Source organism: Triticum urartu, chromosome 6 (assembly GCF_003073215.2).
Source record: "Triticum urartu cultivar G1812 chromosome 6, Tu2.1, whole genome shotgun sequence".
NCBI classification, from domain to species: domain Eukaryota; kingdom Viridiplantae; phylum Streptophyta; class Magnoliopsida; order Poales; family Poaceae; genus Triticum; species Triticum urartu.
Genome location: NC_053027.1, coordinates 100,261,502 through 100,281,055, shown reverse-complemented (window position 1 = coordinate 100,281,055; position 19,554 = coordinate 100,261,502). Strand labels below are relative to the sequence as shown.

The 19,554-nt window shown below is 45.1% G+C and overlaps 2 protein-coding genes and 1 non-coding gene across 3 annotated transcripts; all 3 read left to right on the top strand.

Annotated features, from left to right (window-relative positions):
* Window positions 1-355: 355 nt before the first annotated feature.
* On the top strand, window positions 356-6,383 carry LOC125515884 (protein PECTIC ARABINOGALACTAN SYNTHESIS-RELATED-like). Its single transcript, XM_048681375.1, has 11 exons — window positions 356-759; window positions 840-890; window positions 982-1,072; window positions 2,005-2,081; window positions 2,504-2,592; window positions 3,273-3,392; window positions 4,401-4,517; window positions 4,738-4,881; window positions 4,978-5,101; window positions 5,218-5,409; window positions 5,698-6,383. The coding sequence occupies exons 1-11, from the start codon at window positions 430-432 to the stop codon at window positions 6,058-6,060; spliced, it is 1,698 nt and encodes a 565-aa protein (XP_048537332.1). The 5' UTR covers window positions 356-429; the 3' UTR covers window positions 6,061-6,383.
* Window positions 6,384-6,754: 371 nt separating this feature from the next.
* LOC125517798 lies at window positions 6,755-6,878 on the top strand. The gene has a single exon (XR_007287806.1). It is a non-coding gene; the product is annotated as a U6atac minor spliceosomal RNA (small nuclear RNA).
* A 3,110-nt stretch (window positions 6,879-9,988) lies between these two features.
* Window positions 9,989-16,275, top strand: LOC125515883 (5'-nucleotidase SurE). The gene is made up of 10 exons (XM_048681374.1): window positions 9,989-10,238; window positions 11,467-11,561; window positions 12,747-12,814; window positions 12,968-13,011; window positions 13,248-13,325; window positions 14,254-14,407; window positions 14,706-14,876; window positions 15,319-15,387; window positions 15,458-15,568; window positions 16,029-16,275. The coding sequence occupies exons 1-9, from the start codon at window positions 10,087-10,089 to the stop codon at window positions 15,539-15,541; spliced, it is 915 nt and encodes a 304-aa protein (XP_048537331.1). The 5' UTR covers window positions 9,989-10,086; the 3' UTR covers window positions 15,542-15,568; window positions 16,029-16,275.
* Window positions 16,276-19,554: the final 3,279 nt, after the last annotated feature.

Sequence of the window (19,554 nt, the reverse complement as noted above, 5' to 3'; positions counted from 1 at the left end):
AAACAAGAATGGGCCGGAAAAAAAAGGCGGGGTGCAATGAGCGACAGCGACGAGGCAAACAAAAGATCAAGATTTTTGCACGAGATTACAACAAACAGATCCAATGGCTAGAGACTTAGATGTGACATCCTTAAATTTCATCTAGATGTGAGTTAGCAATTCCGTTAATAAAATGCCACGAAGGATTTTTCATAAAAAAAGACATTGGCTATGAAACTTCCATAGCCAAATGGAAGGGACGGTTTCTTTGCACGACTTGCTGTGCCCAAATCAGGGATGACTGGCCACTCACAACCGTCGGATCGAGAATCGAAGCACGAGATCGACCCAGGTGCGCTCCCACGCACCGAAAGCGAAGTCCTGAGACTGCACGCTGAAACAGGCACTACACTCCCACTCTCGTCTCGCACCGCGCCGCCGGCGGAAGAGATGGCGGAGCTTCGGCACTCGACGGCGGCGGCGGCCGCCCGCGCATCCAACTCTCCGGCAAAGCGCGACTCCGACGCGTCCTCCGCCTCCTCCCCATTCGCTTCCACCTCCGCCGCCCGCGGCCGCGACGACGACGGCAAGGACGCCCACCGCTCCTCACCTCTCCTCCCGCACCACAAGCAGCTCCTTCCGTCCCCCCTCCGCTCCCTCCTCGCCCTCGACGACCCCAGGCCCCCCACCGCCTCCCTCTCCTACCGGATCTTGCTCGCCGTCCTCGCGCTCCTCCTGCTCGCGGCCCTCTTCTCCGCGCCCTCCCTCTGGTCCCGCTTCGTGAGTTCCCGTTCCTCCCTCTGCGCTCGGTTTCATCAGAATCCTAACCTAGCACTTACATTTTTGTTTGTGTATCGTAGAACGTGCCCTACTTGTGCCAGAAGGAGGGGATCACGCTGCATTGCCCTCAGGTGAAGTGCTCCTGATCTCGGCAGCCGTTCTGGCGATTCGTGTTCACGTGAGAAACTTCTGTTCTGATGAATTCAATTGTATTGGGCGCAGACGAAGGAGCCTCTCTCACTGTGGGAGAACCCGCGTGCTGCCACCGCATCCTGGAAGCCCTGCGCAGAGCGTCGAAGTGATGAGCCCTCAGGCAAGTCCAGCATTGACATTGCTTGAAAGACAAAAAATGTAGTAGCATATGCTGCACCATGTACTTTTAGCCTTGCTGTACCAGTCACTGTGAGGTCACTTGTTGCTTATCACACAACCTAGATTTATGGCAATTCATTTAACTCTTGGCATGTTTAGTGATGACTTTGATGTATGGAATTTGTAAGGGTGGCTAAACCTGAACTACAGTGTTCTTTGAGAGTTGAATTGTGAACCATAGTTCCATACTTTCATTTCCATGTAAGGTTGCAGATTTATGACGCAGCATATGGGAACTGAATTTGTTTTATTGCTATGAAATGATAAAATATTGCCAACATTAATGTGGAGTTAAAATTGTAATGCACTTCTCATTCATATACTTCTGTCAGCAATGTGAGTCAGAGCACAGAATACTTTCTATGTAAACCGCACAATGAAAATAAGATATTGTTCCTTCGGAAGTGCTCTATGGATTTAATGTATTTTCTTTTACATGATAAGGAATAAATTTTGGTTTAAGTCTGCATAGTAAGTGGGTGATTTTTTCAGAGATCATATTTTGATTTTGTAATGGAACATAAATTTGAGTTCCCGAGGAATCCCATTTAAATCGTGTAATAGTTAGATACATCTTTTTTTGGACTAGAAAAATGTTTTTTCTTAATTGACTTAGTAGCAAATGAACGCAATGCCAGTTCTTATGGAAACATCTTCTAGCCATGAGTTTGTGATATTTCCCCGTAGAACCATAGTGCTTCCCTGCAAGAAAGGATACCTCAGTCAGTGGAGAGACATGCACCCTCTGTCATTTACATAAACTTCTCGGTCAAAACGAAAACATCAACTTCTGCCTTTTACATGAAACATTTGTGTCCTTTCATGATTGGGCCCTGATAAGTGATAATAATTATATCATTGTATATAATGCAGATGTTCCACCTGAGAAGGAAACCTCTGGGTATATTTTTATTCATGCCGAGGGTGGACTGAACCAGCAACGAATAGCTGTATGTATGCACTTCTGTGGTTCTCAGCCTTCCTCACCTTATTTTGTGTGATTGTTAAATACTTGTTTGAGTGGTGCAATGTTTTTTCTGCTTAAGCATAGTTCTGAGTCTCTGAATCTCGCTGTTACATGGAAATTGTTTTTCCTATGCTGGTGGTTGCTGCTTAAGCATAATCAGCCAATATCTTCAACATATTCATGATAATTCCTTTTTATAGCATGTTTTTGCATGATCTTCTGTTGCTTATTTAAGAAATAAAATAAAATTCTCCTGTCGTTTAATACTTATTTGTGTACCTGCCTAAGAAGATCATGCCAATTTCTTAAGCAGTGGACAGTGGTAACGAGTTTCCTAAGCTGACATTGAGTTTCAGTTACAACATAGGCCCATCTGTTACTTTTTAATCTTTAGTGTTTCTGCAGATATGTAATGCTGTTGCAATTGCTAAGATAATGGAAGCAACACTTATTTTGCCAGTTCTGAAGCAGGACCAAATATGGAAAGACCAGACGTAAGTGCTACTTTCTCTTGTTACTTCTACTTGTTGTTACTTCTTCTACTTGTATATTGTTCTTTAATTGATGGTCCTATTATACAAGATTCGCTTCACAGATATGCTAATGAAATTTTCAATTAACCGAGGATAGTTTCCTACTAGAATGTTTCAAAAATGAACTATAGTTATTCTAGCAGAATCAGTCAGTTTTTCTGCAGGCATGTGGCGCCAATATGCTTCTGGTCTGAGTATCGGGTTCATCTTAAGGATAATTTTCTTCTTGTACTACTCCTGGAATGATCAAAATACCTGCTCGCGAAAGTCACTCTTCTTCTTCATGCTTAACTATTATCGTATTGTTGTTATAGGATATCCTAATCAGAGGCAAATCCTCCTTGATGCTGCACTGGTGAATTAGTGACTACTGAAAAAGAACTACGTAGTATATAGAATATAACACTTGGAGCTTCAATATGAATTTTATAAAGTGGAAAATTTACAAAATCATGTTTTGTAGGTCTAAAGTTTTCTTACTCCAATGCAGGGTTTTGAATAAAGAACTAGGAGTAATTGATATTGAATATAATGCAGAGTTATAATTCTCTTAGTTGCAGCATCACATAATTCGACTATGCTAAATACATGGTGTTTGCCATTGGTATTTAAATTGTTAACAACATTTATTTTCTCTGCAGTAAATTTGAAGATATCTTCGATGTGGATCATTTTATAAACTATCTGAAGGACGACGTACGCATTGTCCGAGACATCCCTGACTGGTTCACAGAAAAAGATGAACTCTTCACCAGTATAAAGTAGGTTATGTCTTATGTACTATTTTTTCCCCCTGCCTTAAGTCTTGGGGCATATTTGATTCGAAGGATTTTTGTATGAATTTTGGAGATTGCAATCTTTTAGATTTTTCCTATGTGGTTTGTTTGATTTTAGGATTGTAATCCATATGAATTTTAGGACTCTATTTCGTGGGAATATTTCCTTGATTAGTACTTCTTAAAAAAAAACATATGGTTTCCTTTGGTGCAATCAATCCTAGATGATTCAAGGTGTGACATTGCAATCCTACAATATTCCTATCCGTGTGTGTTCTGGAACCTTGTGAGTCAAAGTGGACACTACCACTACCTTTCTGAAATTGGCGTCAGAGCAACCCGCAAACACAAGTGGCATTGAACTTTTTGGTATTTTCTGTCAGCAGTGGCATTTTTTCAATAATTCTGTTGAATTTATCTCAATGGGTATGGGGAAGTCCAAAATTACATCCATCTTGATGTACTGTAAATCTTGTGTGTTGTCTATCATATGCTCATAGCTATACTTTTTTGTTGGAAAGTAGGCTGACGCCCGGCCTTAGAGTGAGGTCCATCATCATAGGTGTAGACTGCTGATCTGAAGCAGTTTATCCTGAAGGCCATCCTCGTTTCTGTCTCAAAATACAACTGGACTGAAAGATAAAATGCTCAAATTAACCAGTATCCACATAGAATGGGAGTTTTGAAGCATAGTAAATCGAACCAGGTGTACTCTTATTTTTGCTTTTCGCGGAGAGATATTTGAAATACACTGTTTTCTGAGTTTCCTTCTTATGAAGTTAAATGTAGTTCAGGAATTGCTGGAACTGTTACTTCTTTTCACTACGTGCAGTTTCACCTTGTCTTATGTTCACCATGGTAAACCTGTCTTTTTGTTTTCTTACTTGTCTCAGTGTAATATCTGTTCTGCTTATAGCGGGTTTTAGGGATCAAATGACTATGTTGTGTTGATATGTTCTGCATATAACAGTATTGCAATGTGGTCTATGACAGGCGTACCGTGAAGAACATCCCAAAGTATGCATCTGCACAGTTTTACATTGATAATGTACTTCCAAGGATCAAAGAGAAAACAATAATGTCTATTAAGCCATTTGTCGACAGGTTGGGGTAAGTCAACAGTTGAATGCAACTATATTGTGGCAATTATTCATACATTTGTTGTCTTAACCCAAAATGCCCAATCTGCTTCCATGCTACAGTAATGAGAACATTGTTGTTTCTTTCTTTATTTTTTTTGTCTAGTTTGTGCTGTAAAAGTTGCATTGTACGAAATCTCTAATGTGCATGTAGCAGTAGAAATAAATATAATGCAAATCTTCAATTTCAGGTATGACAATGTTCCGATGGAGATTAACCGACTAAGATGCAGAGTTAATTATCACGCCTTAAAGTTCTTACCCCATATTGAAGAAATGGCCGATAAGCTGGCAACACAGATGAGGAACCGAACTAGCAGCGGGAATCCATACATGTAAGCTACAGTGAATATCTTCTGTTCAATCTCTTTGGAGTTCATTGTTTAGGGAATGCTTATTTGATGATCAAGTAATTGCCACTTCTTCTAAAGGGCCCTTCATCTGAGATATGAGAAAGGAATGGTGGGCCTGTCCTTTTGTGATTTTGCTGGAACACGTGAGGAGAAAGTGATGATGGCAGCTTATAGACAGAAAGAATGGCCACGGCGCTTTAAGGTCATCTCAAATTTCGTTTTTTAACAGTTCTGGAATAGCAGTTATCTCATCGAACTTCAAAGTGATGCCCACAACATAGCTTTCTAATGGTTTTTTATGTTGTTATCCGCATGCAGAATGGATCTCACCTGTGGCCATTAGCATTACAAAAGAGAAAAGAAGGGCGTTGCCCCCTTGAGCCTGGTGAGATAGCTGTGATCCTGCGAGCACTGGGATACACAAGGGAAACACAGATATATGTTGCATCAGGGCAAGTGTACGGTGGCAAAAACAGGATGGCTCCCCTCAGAAACATGTTCCCCAACTTGGTGAGTATTTCCACAGCTCAGCTGAAGTGCTTCTTCACTGCCCTTGCAGACACATTACCACATTCCATCAAGTTTTTTTTCTGGAATAAGTCCATTAAACCCCACAACTATTGCCCAAGTCTAAAATCACGAGCCGAGGAGCGTTAAATGCCCGGTTTCGAAGCAGGGATTGACTTGCGGACTTGGAAAATAGTCGAGGAGGGACGAAACAGTATATTCATTTCCTGCTCTTCTCCCTGAATGCATTCGCTACGACAGACATAAACTTTGCATATACACGGTATGCAGGTGACCAAGGAAGAGTTGGCGAGCACGGCGGAGATGGAGCACTTCCGGAAGCACGTGACGAGCCTGGCGGCGCTGGACTTCCTGGTGTGCCTCAAGTCGGACGTGTTCGTGATGACGCACGGCGGCAACTTCGCCAAGCTCATCATGGGGGCGCGGCGCTACAGCGGGCGCCACCGGCTCAAGTCCATCAAGCCCGACAAGGGGCTCATGTCCAAGTCCCTCGGCGACCCGTACCTGGCCTGGGCCTCCTTCACCGAGGACGTCGTCATCTCGCACCAGGCCCGCGCCGGCCTCCCCGAGCCCACCTTCCCCGGCTACGACCTCTGGGAGAACCCCCTCACCCCCTGCATGTGCAGAGCATGAGACAGACCAGAGTAGCGGCAGACGAATGACAAGCCACTGCTAAGCTAGCTATAGCGCTTTCGTTGATGTCCTCCTGATTTTGTTCATACGACACTACTACTAGCAATAGGTGCTCCTGCGGCCTTGGCTATCTAAGTTTTTGTGTTGTGTAGATTATCAGAATTCAGTAGTGGTTCACCGGATAGATTGGTGCTTTCACGCACGGCGCAGAGGCGCGGTTTATCGAAACAGATATTGCGTTCTTGGCTGATTAATCGTGCGATAAAACCCCACGAGAAACAAAAGGGAAATGCTGATTATTCAGATATCGTATTCTTGAGCTAGCCAGTTCTCAGTTTCTTTTAATCCTTTCTGATTCTGTTCAGATATTGTACTCTTGTGCTCCTGGCTATCTTAGGCTACTGCCTCGCCAAGATCGGTATGCTTCTGTGTACACTTTGCAAAGCACGGTCTCTTGATCCAGATATTGTATTATTCTTGGCACGGGCTAGTCACGAAGAAAGCTATTGTATTTTGATCGACGAGTGTGAGCCAGCGGTATTTTAAAATTCAGGTTCGGTCGTCCGCTTCAGTCTCGAGGGGAGGGAACCGCAGCGCAGGGGAAGACGCGCAGCCTGGGCTGCCGTTTAGTCCCACCTCGCTACCCGAGCGGTGTGCTGCGTGGTTTATAAGGGGAAGCGCTGCCTCACGTATCGTGTTCGTAAAAAGGAGAGACGGTTGGCATCTCCCCTGACAGGGACGGGAACGGTCTTCGGACTTTCCTCTAGCACACTGCGGTTAAGGCTACCCGCTTCGGCGGATCTTACCCAAATTTTTTTACCATTTCCTGCGCTTTTGCACTCATACTTGTCACGCATTAAAAAAAATCACATGTGCTACCTTTTTCACTGTACTCGTCAAATGTTAAGCTGTTTGATTGTTTTGTATCTGCAGCGCCTTATACTAAATCACATTTTAAATTACTTTTCATATTTGCTGCGTTTTGCAAACAAATTCAGTCTATTGCACCTATACTTGCCATGCTTTTTTAAAAAAAATCCATGCTTTTGTTACACTATTTTTTTGGAAGTTCGATGACATGTGCTTATATTACAAATCTGGGACGCATTGGAAGTTTGATAACATGTTTTTTTTTTGTTACAAACCTTGGACGCATGGTCTCATTGCTCTGGCACACGGTCATTTGCAAATCGTGATTGGGTGGTGGTGGTAAGGGGGTCACTTGCAAATCGTGATTGGGTGGTGGTGGAGATCCGGGAGACCGGGACGGAATTGGACAACAAGGTGATTTACCTACGTTCGGGCTCCTCATGTGGAGGCAAGACCCATACTCTTGCATGTCTGATGTATATGAAGTGTATATGGTGGTATATGGTTGTTCTTTGAGCTGTTTGGGTAGAGGAAGAAGAAGGAGCTCTAGCCCTCTTCTCTACCTCTCGCGCGCGTGTGTGTGAGCATGAGGGAGAGAGTGGATCCATGCCCTGGGAGGGCTCCCTGGGTCACCTTATAAACTGGTGCCCAAGGGACAAGGGATGGCCCACACCGCCTAACAATCACTCTAAGAAATCACTATTTGAAATGACACATGACGCGTGCACAATGTCTGCCATTCATCATTAGTGCTTTACTGTAGAGCATGGCCGTCTTGTCCGCGCAGGTCCGATGAGACGTTGTAATTGACTTTGCCGGGGTCCAGCCAGCCAGGCCACAGTCAGATGGGCTCTAGTCGGACGGGTTCCAACCGGACGGCTCCAGCCAGCCGGATGGGCTTGAAAGAGCGTCTCCAGCCGGATGGACTTGAGCCAGCCGGACTGTTCTAGTCGAACGAGTTCCAGCCAGGCGCCAGCCACCCAGACGGGCTTGAGCTAGCCGGACGACTCTAGGCAGCCGGATGGGCTTGAACCAATCGAACATCTCCAGCGGGTGGACTTGAGCCAGCCGGACTGTTCCAGTCGGACGGGTTCCAGCCAGGCGCCAGCCACCTAGACGGGCTTGAGCTAGCCGGACGGCTCCAGCCGAACAGACTTGAGCCGGCCGAACGAGCTTGGCACACCGGGGCTTGCCCCCGACATTGTTTTGAAAATGTTGTCTTGTCTCTTTGAGCCTACCCGGGGGTCATCGACCCGTCACTTTCCTCTCCCTGCAAATGGTGTAGACGACCACTCAGCCAGGTGCCCATGGCATCTAGAAGTGTGCCAATTAATGGCAGTCACCGTGTGCCAACTCCCGGGATTATTCCCGCCAAGTTTCTCATCGCTCGTCACGTTTCCCCTGCTGCCCACGGGGCACGGCTATGAAATAACCGTCATCGTGTCCGAATAGGTCAGACCACAGTTGCCCACAACCTCCACTTTCCTCATCGCCGTCCACATCCTTCATTTCCCTCCCGTTGCCATGTCGCTTCCCCTGTGCCCAAACTGGGTGCCGCTCTAGGGGAGGAGGAGGAGGAGGAGGAGAAGAGGACCATGGATGAGGAGAAGGCCGCCCTCATTGGCAATGAGGAAATGATATCACCGTGATGCACTGGACACTGTGTAGGAGGATCCTGCCCCATGATGAGTGGCCGGATTGGGATCTCAAAACACACTCCATTGAGTGGGATATCCAGTATGGCTACGTGCAAATCCCGTATGGACAGGAAAGAGCTCCCCATACACATCTCATATAGGCCATCACATGCTTCTCATTGCCTCACTGTTAAGAAGGTATGGAATGAGAGCTATGTTGCTTACACCTCGCCCGTCCGCCCCGGCAAAATCTTCAAGGAGATTGTCGCTGCGCATGCGTTGGTGTGGAGAGGGACCGTGTCGTGGGGCTCCATTTCAAAGAGTAAAGAAGCGGATTTAAAGGCGGGGAGGGAGCACATCGGATAATACAAAGAGGCTCTGGTACGGTCCTTCGAGACAGCTTGGGAGGCATCATCTTCACGTCTTGTTGACATTCATTCACATGCGATAATGCTCTTGCAGCGGAACTTGAAGCTTGTAGAGAGGGAATCACATTAGCCTTGGATTGAAGCTCGATTCTGTTTATTCTTGAGACGGATAGTATCGAAGAGGCTGCAATTATTTCCAACTCATTGAGGAACAGATCACAACATGCCGCTATCATCCAGGAGATCGCCGCCATGATGAGAAGAGGTACAAATATAGTGGTAAAAGCTACTAAGGAAGAGTGTAATCAAGTGACCCACCTCGACCTCGACGACACGGGTGGGAATGGGATGAAGACGAGATCACCGGACCGTCACACCGCCATTCCTAGACAAGAAGTTGACTCGTCACATATACATGTGCCCCATCCATATCATTCATTATTGATGTGGCGGGGCTCAAAAACATGCTATAGTAGCTAAAAAGCGACAAATTTTGTCTCTATGGTATGAAAATGTCGTCCTCATATGTAAGAACTTTGTAATGCAATGTTTAGCTTAAATTAGTGTTTTCAACCCACCTTTAATTGAGTGGGTAACTATTGAATTGATAAAGAAAGAAATAAAGACAATCAATATAACAACTTTGAGTTTGCGTGTTCGTCTGACAAACCTACATGCAAAGGCGTTCCATGATTGACCCGATGACCAATGAGGCGGCTGATCCGCCGGTGTGATCACCCGATTGGCTGGCGGCTACTTTGGCAAATCATAGTAAATGACACAAATATCTAGCGAACTTTCGTGGGGAGCAAAATTGTCAGTGAACGCCCTGCCAAAACAAGTAAAAATATCATGCGTTTGTTAGGGACTTGTCTACTTGTCCTATACGGAAGGAAAACTTGTCATGTATAGAGAAGAATTGCCAGTGTATTTTTTTTCTTCTTAAATGCCATTCGTTTGATTCCGATCACAGGGCTGTGTGGGAGTTTGCTGGGGCCTCCTCCAGCGAACATTCGCCGGTCAACATTTTTCCCATTCCCAATAGTAAAACAGGAAAACAGGGGCAGCCAAGTAGCCAACAACCAAAAACCCCAGCCGCGGAACGGGAACGGAAACTTCTCTGCCCGCGCCCGTACACGGCTCTTGCCTCCATGGCCTCCACGGCGGCGGCGGCGGCGGCGGCGGCGGCGCCGGTGGTGATGGTGACGAACGACGACGGCATCGACGCGCCGGGGCTCCGCTTCCTCGTCGACCAGCTCGTCGCCCAGGGGCGCTACCGCGTCCTCGTCTGCGCGCCCGACACGTCAGTCCTCTCCCCTCCCCCCACACCCCCTCACCCCCTCACCCTCGTGATCCCCCCTTTCCTCGATCCGTACTGTTTCTCGGTTACTTGTTGCCTTGCGACGATTCTGCTGTGGGAGCACACGGCGATTGACGATGCGCTGGTTCTGAATGGGGATTTCTTGGGTCGAAGGATTAGGAGAGACACAAAAATATATGGAAGATTTCTGGATGGGAAGTGTTATTTCCCTTTTCTTATTTGGCATCGCACCTGAAAAAGCATCAAAGCATGGGAACGGGATTTTTTTTGTTATATGCATTTTTTTTCTTTCGTTTATGTTCTTCCTATTGATCATTGATGTCAAACTACAGAAAGAAATGTCACCTTCAAAGAAACATGTGAATTTCGATGCTGTAAAAGTAAAAGTCGCGATTGAACATTTGAACATTTTTTTCCACTATTCCAGGTAATAAGTACTGTTTTTTCGCATGGGTAAGTTCTGGATAAAATTCCATGTACTTGTTAAAAGAACATAGGTTAATTAAGATTTAAAAGCATCAGCATGTCCCATCTCGTTTAGCAACCAAAAATCCCTCAAAGTGAAAGGTTGAACCATATTCAAATAAGGATTTCGGCTGTAAAATCTGGTGCAATGCGGTGGAAGTTTTTGAAGTCTGGTTCAACCTGAATATCGGTTGCAACAACTAGATTTTGTGCAGCGGAATTTACTCTTAAATTTACAAGAAAAAATAATTTATGAAGAAAGGAACCCGTAACTGAACCTGTTTCGCCACTTGATTAGAGCACTGAGTATAGCTTTAAGCATTATATATACCAGTACCGGGGCATCAGCTTCTGCAAGCTGCTGTGTGGAGAACATGGAATCTGTCCTGGTGCAGAATGTAACTGACTTTAGCTTCGAATACACCATTCATCATTGAAGTTGCCACGTTGTGTTCAATAAAATATGATGTTGGGCAACTCTGATTTGGAATGTGTCTTATTGGTGCATAACAATATGTCAGATAATAAGATGCACTTATGGTTCATTTAGGGAATGGTTTTCTTTGCAAAGTACTGATGTTATCATCGATCTGAAACCTTGTTGCTGTGGAGAATAAAACTGATTTAGTGCGATGTGAAGCAAAGGAAGGCGTGAGTATAAGATTTAACTGATTGCAATCGATCACGCCCACCTTATGGCACCAATTTTGTAATGCTGTTTATTTATTTTTCTCGTAAAATGCAGAGACAGGTCGGGCGTTAGCCACTGCATTACATGGCGTTCTGCACTTCGCTGTAAACGTGTCAATATCAATGGTGCTACAGCATTTGGAGTTTCAGGTTTGTCTGGTTTAGTTTTATGAGTTTCATCTTTTTATATTACATACATGCCAGGTTTTTTGCCACCCGTGGGCTATACCATTGCATGGGTTGCCGTCCCGTCGCTGCCTCGAGATTTGCTCCGCAGTTGTAGAGCCAACTCACACAGCCGTTTAATAAGAAGTTACCATTAATTAATTAAGACGATTGCACCGACAACTATAGTGCAGCATGTCAGCTAGTGGCAGAATGATATTTGGTTACTACTGCGTGTAATTTTTGTTTGTTTATTTATTTTATTTTATTCTGGCATGGTTAAATGAGGACACATGCCAGTGCTAGGTCCAGCTTATTCGCACAGACCATTTGTTTTTATCATTACCTGCAACCGATTCCAGACTAGGAGAAGACTAGAATTATATACGGTGCCATGATTTCCTAAGAAGCTTTGTCGATACTATTTTTGCCAAATTTGATAGTGTCAATGTGGGGCTGTGGTCTTTATAGACATAAAACAGAACTGTTTATACTTTATTTTACATGAGAAACTTGGAGTCAATGTGATATTAAGATTTATTCAATACTGTCAGCTATCTTCTTCATTGCTCCTCTGCTACTGCTAGTTTTCCTTTTAATATTTCCAGTTAAGTTATGCAGTAGTAACAGCGGAAGCACTAGACAATCGCATCCGTCCGTAGTAACAGGGGTTTATCCAAACTCAAGATAAGGTGGTTTTGATAGGTTAGTTGAAACAAGGAGGAGATAAAGAGGGTGATTTGATTCATCCAATGTAGCCAAGACATGTGGCGTCTTCGATTCATACGTGCAAAGATCGTCCCATTGAATGATAGATGTTATATGCTCGTCTGACGTGTAACTGCTATGTTTCACTGTACATGTCAGACCTAATTGCTATAGTTAATTTTTTTAGGGGATAATTGCTATAGTTAATGACCATATGGCTATCACAATACTCTAAACATATAGCTACATTCAACAACCGAATATTGCCCGTGCATCAAGTGAATCAAACGGTGGATGGATGCGGGGGTATAGCCTGGGGGGGTGGGGGTGGATAGAGGCTATTTTCCTTATTACATGATGAATGAAGAATTTCTCTTCATAAATATAACAGTAATTCTTAATTGTATTTGGATTTCAATGAGATTATATGTTAGATGCTCATTTGTTCTTATTGATTTTAAGGAACTCCCGCTGACTGTGCCTCTTTAGGCATCTCTGGGAAGCTCTTTGATGGTTTGGTTCCTGATTTGGTAAGTTTTGGAGTTTCTTCATGGATTATTATGCTCTTTTATGGTTTTACGCAAGTGTGTAAGAAGTGGCTCTCTGTGTACATAACTACCTACCGATAATCTTGTCTGAAATAATTTCGGATTCCATGTTTCTTCATTTTATTTTTAATGCAGGTGCTTAGCGGAATCAACATTGGCAATAATTGTGGATTACATGTGTAAGTATCTTCGCATGTGCATGCCAAAATGACATGTTTGTATTTTTCATCAACATTACTTGATGTTAACCGATGCCAGAGTATCAATAGAAACCATTAAAGGTCAAAAGCAACAAGTAGAACCACATGCGGTGCTTTGGGCAGTCTAACTGTTTATTGGAATTATTACCATCAACTTAATTGTATTGCTTTGATCTTATCAATGAATTGTGAGCACTTGTGTTTTTTGTGTGTAGTGTATATTCTGGAACAGTTGCTGGTGCTAGGGAGGCATTTATATATGGGATTCCTGCATTAGCTATGTCATACAATTGGTATGTGATGTTTCTTGTAATATAATTCTCTGTATTTACTATCATTTTAATGTGCAAATAGTACATTCATATTTTAACCAAACGTTTCAGGCATCTGTACATTCTGGAACGTGATAACAAATTTGTTATATGTTCATATTATGTTATTTATTCAATGTCTTTTTTCTTCATATTTGTGATATTGTCATCATGTATCATTTGAAATACTGTTATCTGCAAAGTAACAACGAACTGGCAGCTTGCTGTACTTCTGATGTGTTCAAAACCTTCAAAAAGCGCAACAAATAAATGATTTTGTCCAACATGTGAAACAAAGAAGCAGCAGAGTTTGCTCACCTGAAACTCTGAAACCTCATAATTATCTTTCAGCATCTGAAATGGCTGTGGCTGATATAAGAAAGCAGGAGTCACCAGTGATTTGCGTAAGCAATAGTTTTTTTGAAATATTCCTCATTTCCTCTTTGGGAAATTTAGGTAATTCCAGACTTCCAAACCAAATCTCAGATCATTGGAACATGGATTGTTTTGCATAAGTTTCGTGGCAGGATCCCCGTGTACTCTTAGTGCTCCACATAAATCCACCGGTGTTCGTCTATAAAAGCTTTATCGCCAGTTTTGGCTATTTCAGTTTTATCCCAAGCTTGCCCTACCAAATCTCTGGCTAGCCAAAAATTTGTCCACGCAAGAAAAATGAACTAGAGTGGGCAAATAGGCATGCAATGCCAAAATTGGCAACCATCCAAACATAGACCAATATTTTGCCAATGACCAGAAAATTGGTATGGTGAGTTGGCCACCATCCAAACATACCCTTGATTTATATGCTCAAATTTCGTTCACACCTTCCATGCCTCAAATTTATTCAAGTGATTGACTAAGTTAAGTTATAGTAGGGTCTACTAGATGATCTCTTAATTGTAACTTTCAGGGTTGCTGGTCAGAGCAGTGTTAATGACCTCAAAGTGGCTGCAGAGGTTTGTATCCCTCTGATAAATGCTGTCATGGTCGAGATCAAGAGTGGAACCTACCCTAAAGGATCATTCCTGAATATAGATGTGCCATCTGATGCTGCACACCACAAGGTATATCTACTGACATTGATTTTGTAGTAAATTATGTACTTCTCTATTTACAGTTTGTTATCACATGAAAATTGTTGGCATTCAAGATGAAGCAATTTGGTTATTGGTAGACCTTGCCTTACCAGTATGAATTATCTATCTTGAATCGTAACTGCCAAGATTGATATATCTCCTAATTTTCATTGAATGTTAAAACATCATGATTCCTTACTGCACACAGGCCCAAATAAAATATGTGTGGTCCTGATATTCATTGAGTAGACATCTAGGTATATTTACATTATGTTCTTGTCAGTAGGGATACAAAATTACAAAGCAAGGAAAATATATGGCCAGAATTGGATGGGAGCAAACAGTCTACCAGAAGCCTTCTGTAGAAAGTTACCAGACGGCAAGCATGGATATTGACGGTGAAAAGGACAGAGATATAGACACTTCATCGGCGAATGACCTACTGTTTAAAAGAGTGGTAATTTTCACATATGTTGGATGTTTTATTCTGATTTTCTCTAACCACGTTAATCTGAATTTGATAGTTAGCCTTCTAATAAAAATAGTTCAATAAGATATGCAGCACAATTGTTTTCAGACATTAAATTGTATTTTCATGTCCTGAAGTCCTACTTATTCTGCTTTCCTGGTGTTTGATATTGGTCTACTGTCATACTGTGGACTGCTTATAGCAAATTTCAGTAAGACTACTTGGTAGTCCATATAAAGATGGAGCACACTTGGTAGTCCTTGTTTAGACAATGATAATTTCTGTTCATGTTATTGAGGATGTCTGGAGATTTTATCGATATCAAATGTGATGTTGTTATTCTTATGCTAACTTAAATTAAACAGATTGTGTTTGGAATTAAAATGAGTTCATATTTGTACATTAATTTCGTTGATCGTGTTTTAAACAGATAGTAAAGAGAAGTTATGATGAAGAGGAAGGGGAGGACATGGACTACAAATCCCTTGCAGATGGATATGTAAGAATGACCTAACTACCATACAGTGTCTTTGATGGAATCCGTTGATAAGTATCTTGTTTTCCTCCAGATTACTGTTACTCCTTTGGTTGCTCTCTCCCGCGCAGAAGCAGATGTCATACCCTACTACAAGGCTTGCTTGTCTCGCATTTGAAGATGTTCATCTTCCTCATCCCTCTATGTTAGTATTTTTATTCTTTATTGTTATTTCTGTATGGCATTACTTCATATTGCATGAAGCAGAAACGTCAATTTGCATTTCAGGAATATAATTGTCCCGCTTGAAAATATTTTCTTCTTCTCATTTTAATCCATGAATTATCTTATTACAAGTTCAGATGCAAGAAACGGAATGCACATTGACAGCGTTGTACTCCCACCATCCCAACACTCTTTATATTATGGGATGGAGGGAGTACATTTCAATTAGGAATGCTGCCAAACTGATTTTCTAGACTCTATTTACCAAACATACCCAAATTGCATTTTGCTTTTCCTAATCAATTTCACCTCTTTGCCTTGTTCGTTTTCTGTTACATAATGTGAAGAATAGCATCTATGTTTATTTTTCTCAAGCTTTTGAAACCACAAAACCCACACTTCACTATGCGACTGACTCATTTTCACGTGATGGTTTTCAGGCAAGAGCATGCTATTTGGGAGGCTGGCCAAACTGAACCTACGGATGTCATGGCCTGTAAATTGTGAATAAATCTATCTGTGACATTCTTGTTGACTTGACGCCTGTGCTGCATTTGCCATGTTATGCATTGCGTGATTATCTTGCCAGTCTCGGGCAACTCTGGCTATTCGTAACCGTGGTTTTCAGTAATTAGTGGGAGACCGCTTTTGGCTTATGCCAAAAGGTGGGGGGCTGGTTTTGGCTAAGACGGTGCTTCGCAATCTTTGTGTTACGTGATGGCAATGCCCAAGTGGCTTCTCAACGGCATGATTGGTATGTAAATTTGGAATGTTTGATTGCCTGTGCTGCATCGATTTTGTGGCACTAACATTAAAGCACCCCTGGACCCGGTTGAGGAGAACGGCCGAATCAGCCATTTTCGTCGAGTCAGAATCGAGCGGGCGTAGCATGGCATGCGGGAAGCATGAAAGACATGACATATTGGCCATAACTCCCCACCTCACTCCCTTGGGGCATCTCCAGCCGTTGGCCCCCTAGGAGAGGCAAAAAATCGCCCAATCGGGGCGCACCGGCGCTAAACCGCGCATTGGAGGCGTGATGCCCCCCCCCGTCGCGGCCCTTCACGGGTTTTTAAAATGTTTAAATTCGGCGCAAACACAATGCAAACATGTTCGAGTTCGTTCAAATTTAAACATATTTTACAAAAAAAAGGAAAAACTACTGCGGGCTACCCCCGCCGTCTCCCTCGCCGCCCGCCTTGCCGCCCGCCCACGCGGTTCTACATGCCGAGGAGGTTGTAGAACCGCGTGTAGTCACCGCCGTCGTTGTCGTCGTCGCCTCCGCCGACGCCTCCGCTGTCCCTGCTGCATCCCTCCCCCGGTTGACGCGGCGGGTTGGACGGTCCGGGGGCGTTGTCGTTGTCGTCGCTGTCGAGGACCACGACGCCGTGCTCGTCCTCACGCCCACGCTTGCGGGCGGCGATCTCCTCCAGGGCCCGGCGCTGCCGGACCATCTCGTCACGGAGGTAGTCGTCCCGCGCCCATCGCAGGGCGTCCTCGTCGGAGAAGCCATGCCGGGCTATCTCCTCGTACTGCACGGGGAGGCCGGGCTCCGCCTTGGGCTCCGGCTTGGGCTCGACGAGGACGAAGCGGCCGGTGGGGGAGGCGTTGTCGCCGATGCGGATGCTGGAGCTGCGGGTGCACGCGCTGACAGGCGTGCCCTGGGGCTCCGGCTTGACGGGGCGGATGTGGAGGCAGGGGGAGCCGCCGGACGAGGAGGAGGACCCCCCGGTCTCCATGCGCCTCGGGGTCCAGGAGCTTCCCCGGCGGCGTGGGAAGGACGGGGGAGCGGGGTACTCGAGGCGCGGCGTGTTGCCGCCCTCGATGTACTTGAGGACGGCCTCCAACGTGCGCCCGGGCACGCCCCACCACCGACGCCGGCCGACGGCGTTGAGCCTGCCGGAGGGCTCGACGCCGTTGGTGGCCTCGAGCTGCTCGGCGTGACGGCGACGGAAATAAGGCTCCCAGAGCGGGCTGTCGGGGACGTACCGTGGCCCCTCCCTCGCCGCACACGGCAGGGACGAGCGGATGCGTGCGATCTCTGCACGGCGCGCCGCGCCGGTGGGTATCGGGGGCACCGGCACGCCGCCGGCGCTGATCCTCCACGCCCCGGGTACTCGGCCTCGAAAAGGAGGCGAGCCTCGTTCTCGTGAAGATGACGGCGGCCGAAGCCGCTCGCCGCCGCGCCGTCGCCTGGGAAGCGCTCGGCCATGGGTGTGATGAACTAGAGACGGCGAGAGAGAGGAGAGGGAGGAACGACGACGGCGAGAGAGTGCGAGTCGCCGAGTGCGCTGGGGCGTGTCTTATATAGGCCGAGGCGCCGCCCGTGCGCGAGCCGCCGTGAGTACGCGTGGCGAGCGAGGGAGGGCGAGGGACGCGCGTCATCCGGTCTTCACTGCGCCGCCCGTGAGGCATCAATGGCGCAGGCTGACCGGCGCGGCAGCTTTGGCATTGATTCGCCGCGGGAAACGAGGCGATGAGGACGACGAAGGGGCGAGAAGAGGGTAGAGTCGCTGACGCGGCGGGCCCGTCGCTGTTTCGCACCAAAACAGTTCGCCCCGGCGCCCCTGGGCGCCCCCCAGCGCGCCGGGTTCGGCCTGGGTCCGCCGGCGCTATTTTCGGCCCAAGCCGGCGAAAATCGGGCTCCTGAGGGCGCGACTGGGTCGATTTTTCGGCGCCGGTGCAAAAAAAATGCCTGGGGAGGCCTTCCTGGGGGCGCGGCTGGAGATGCCCTTAATTAAGGAAATATGCCCTAGAGGCAATAATAAAGTTATTATTTATTTCCTTATATCATGATAAATGTTTATTATTCATGCTAGAATTGTATTAACCGAAAATATAATACATGTGTGAATACATAGACAAACAGAGTGTCACTAGTATGCCTCTACTTGACTAGCTCGTTAATCGAAGATGGTTATGTTTCCTAACCATGAACAAAAGAGTTGTTATTTGATTAACGGGATCACATCATTAAAAGAATGATGTGATTGACATGACCCATTCCATTAGCTTAGCACCCGATCGTTTAGTATGTTGCTATTGCTTTCTTCATGACTTATACATGTTCCTATGACTATGAGATTATGCAACTCCCGTTTGCCGGAGGAACACTTTGTGTGCTACCAAACGTCACAACGTAAATAGTGACATGATATGGCCAATATCATATAGCTCCTTTGATCTCCATCTTGGCGCTCCATGATCATCTTGTCACCGGCATGACACCATGATCTCCATCATCATGATCTCCATCATCGTGTCTTCTTGAAGTTGTCACGTCATCTATTACTTCTACTACTATGGCTAACGTTTTAGCAATAAAGTAAAGTAATTACATGACGTTTATATTGACTCGCAGGTCATAAATAAATAAAGACAACTCCTATGGCTCCTGCCGGTTGTCATACTCATCGACATGCAAGTCGTGATTCCTATTACAAGAACATGATCAATCTCATACATCACATATATCATTCATCACATCCTTTGGCCATATCACATCACATAGCATACCCTGCAAAAACAAGTTAGACGTCCTCTAATTGTTGTTTGCATGTTTTACGTGGCTGCTATGGGTTTCTAGCAAGAACGTTTCTTACCTACGCAAAGACCACAACGTGATATGCCAATTGCTATTTACCCTTCATAAGGACCCTGTTCATCGAATCCGATCCGACTAAAGTGGGAGAGACAGACACCCGCCAGCCACCTTATGCAACTAGTGCATGTTTGTCGGTGGAACCGATCTCACGTAAGAGTACGTGTAAGGTTGGTCCGGGCCGCTTCATCCCACGATGCCGCCGAATCAAGATAAGACTAGTAACGGTAAGCATATTGAACAAAATCAACGCCCACAACTACTTTGTGTTCTACTCGTGCATAGAATCTACGCAATAGACCTAGCTCATGATGCCACTGTTGGAGAACGTAGCAGAAATTCAAAATTTTCCTACGTGTCACCAA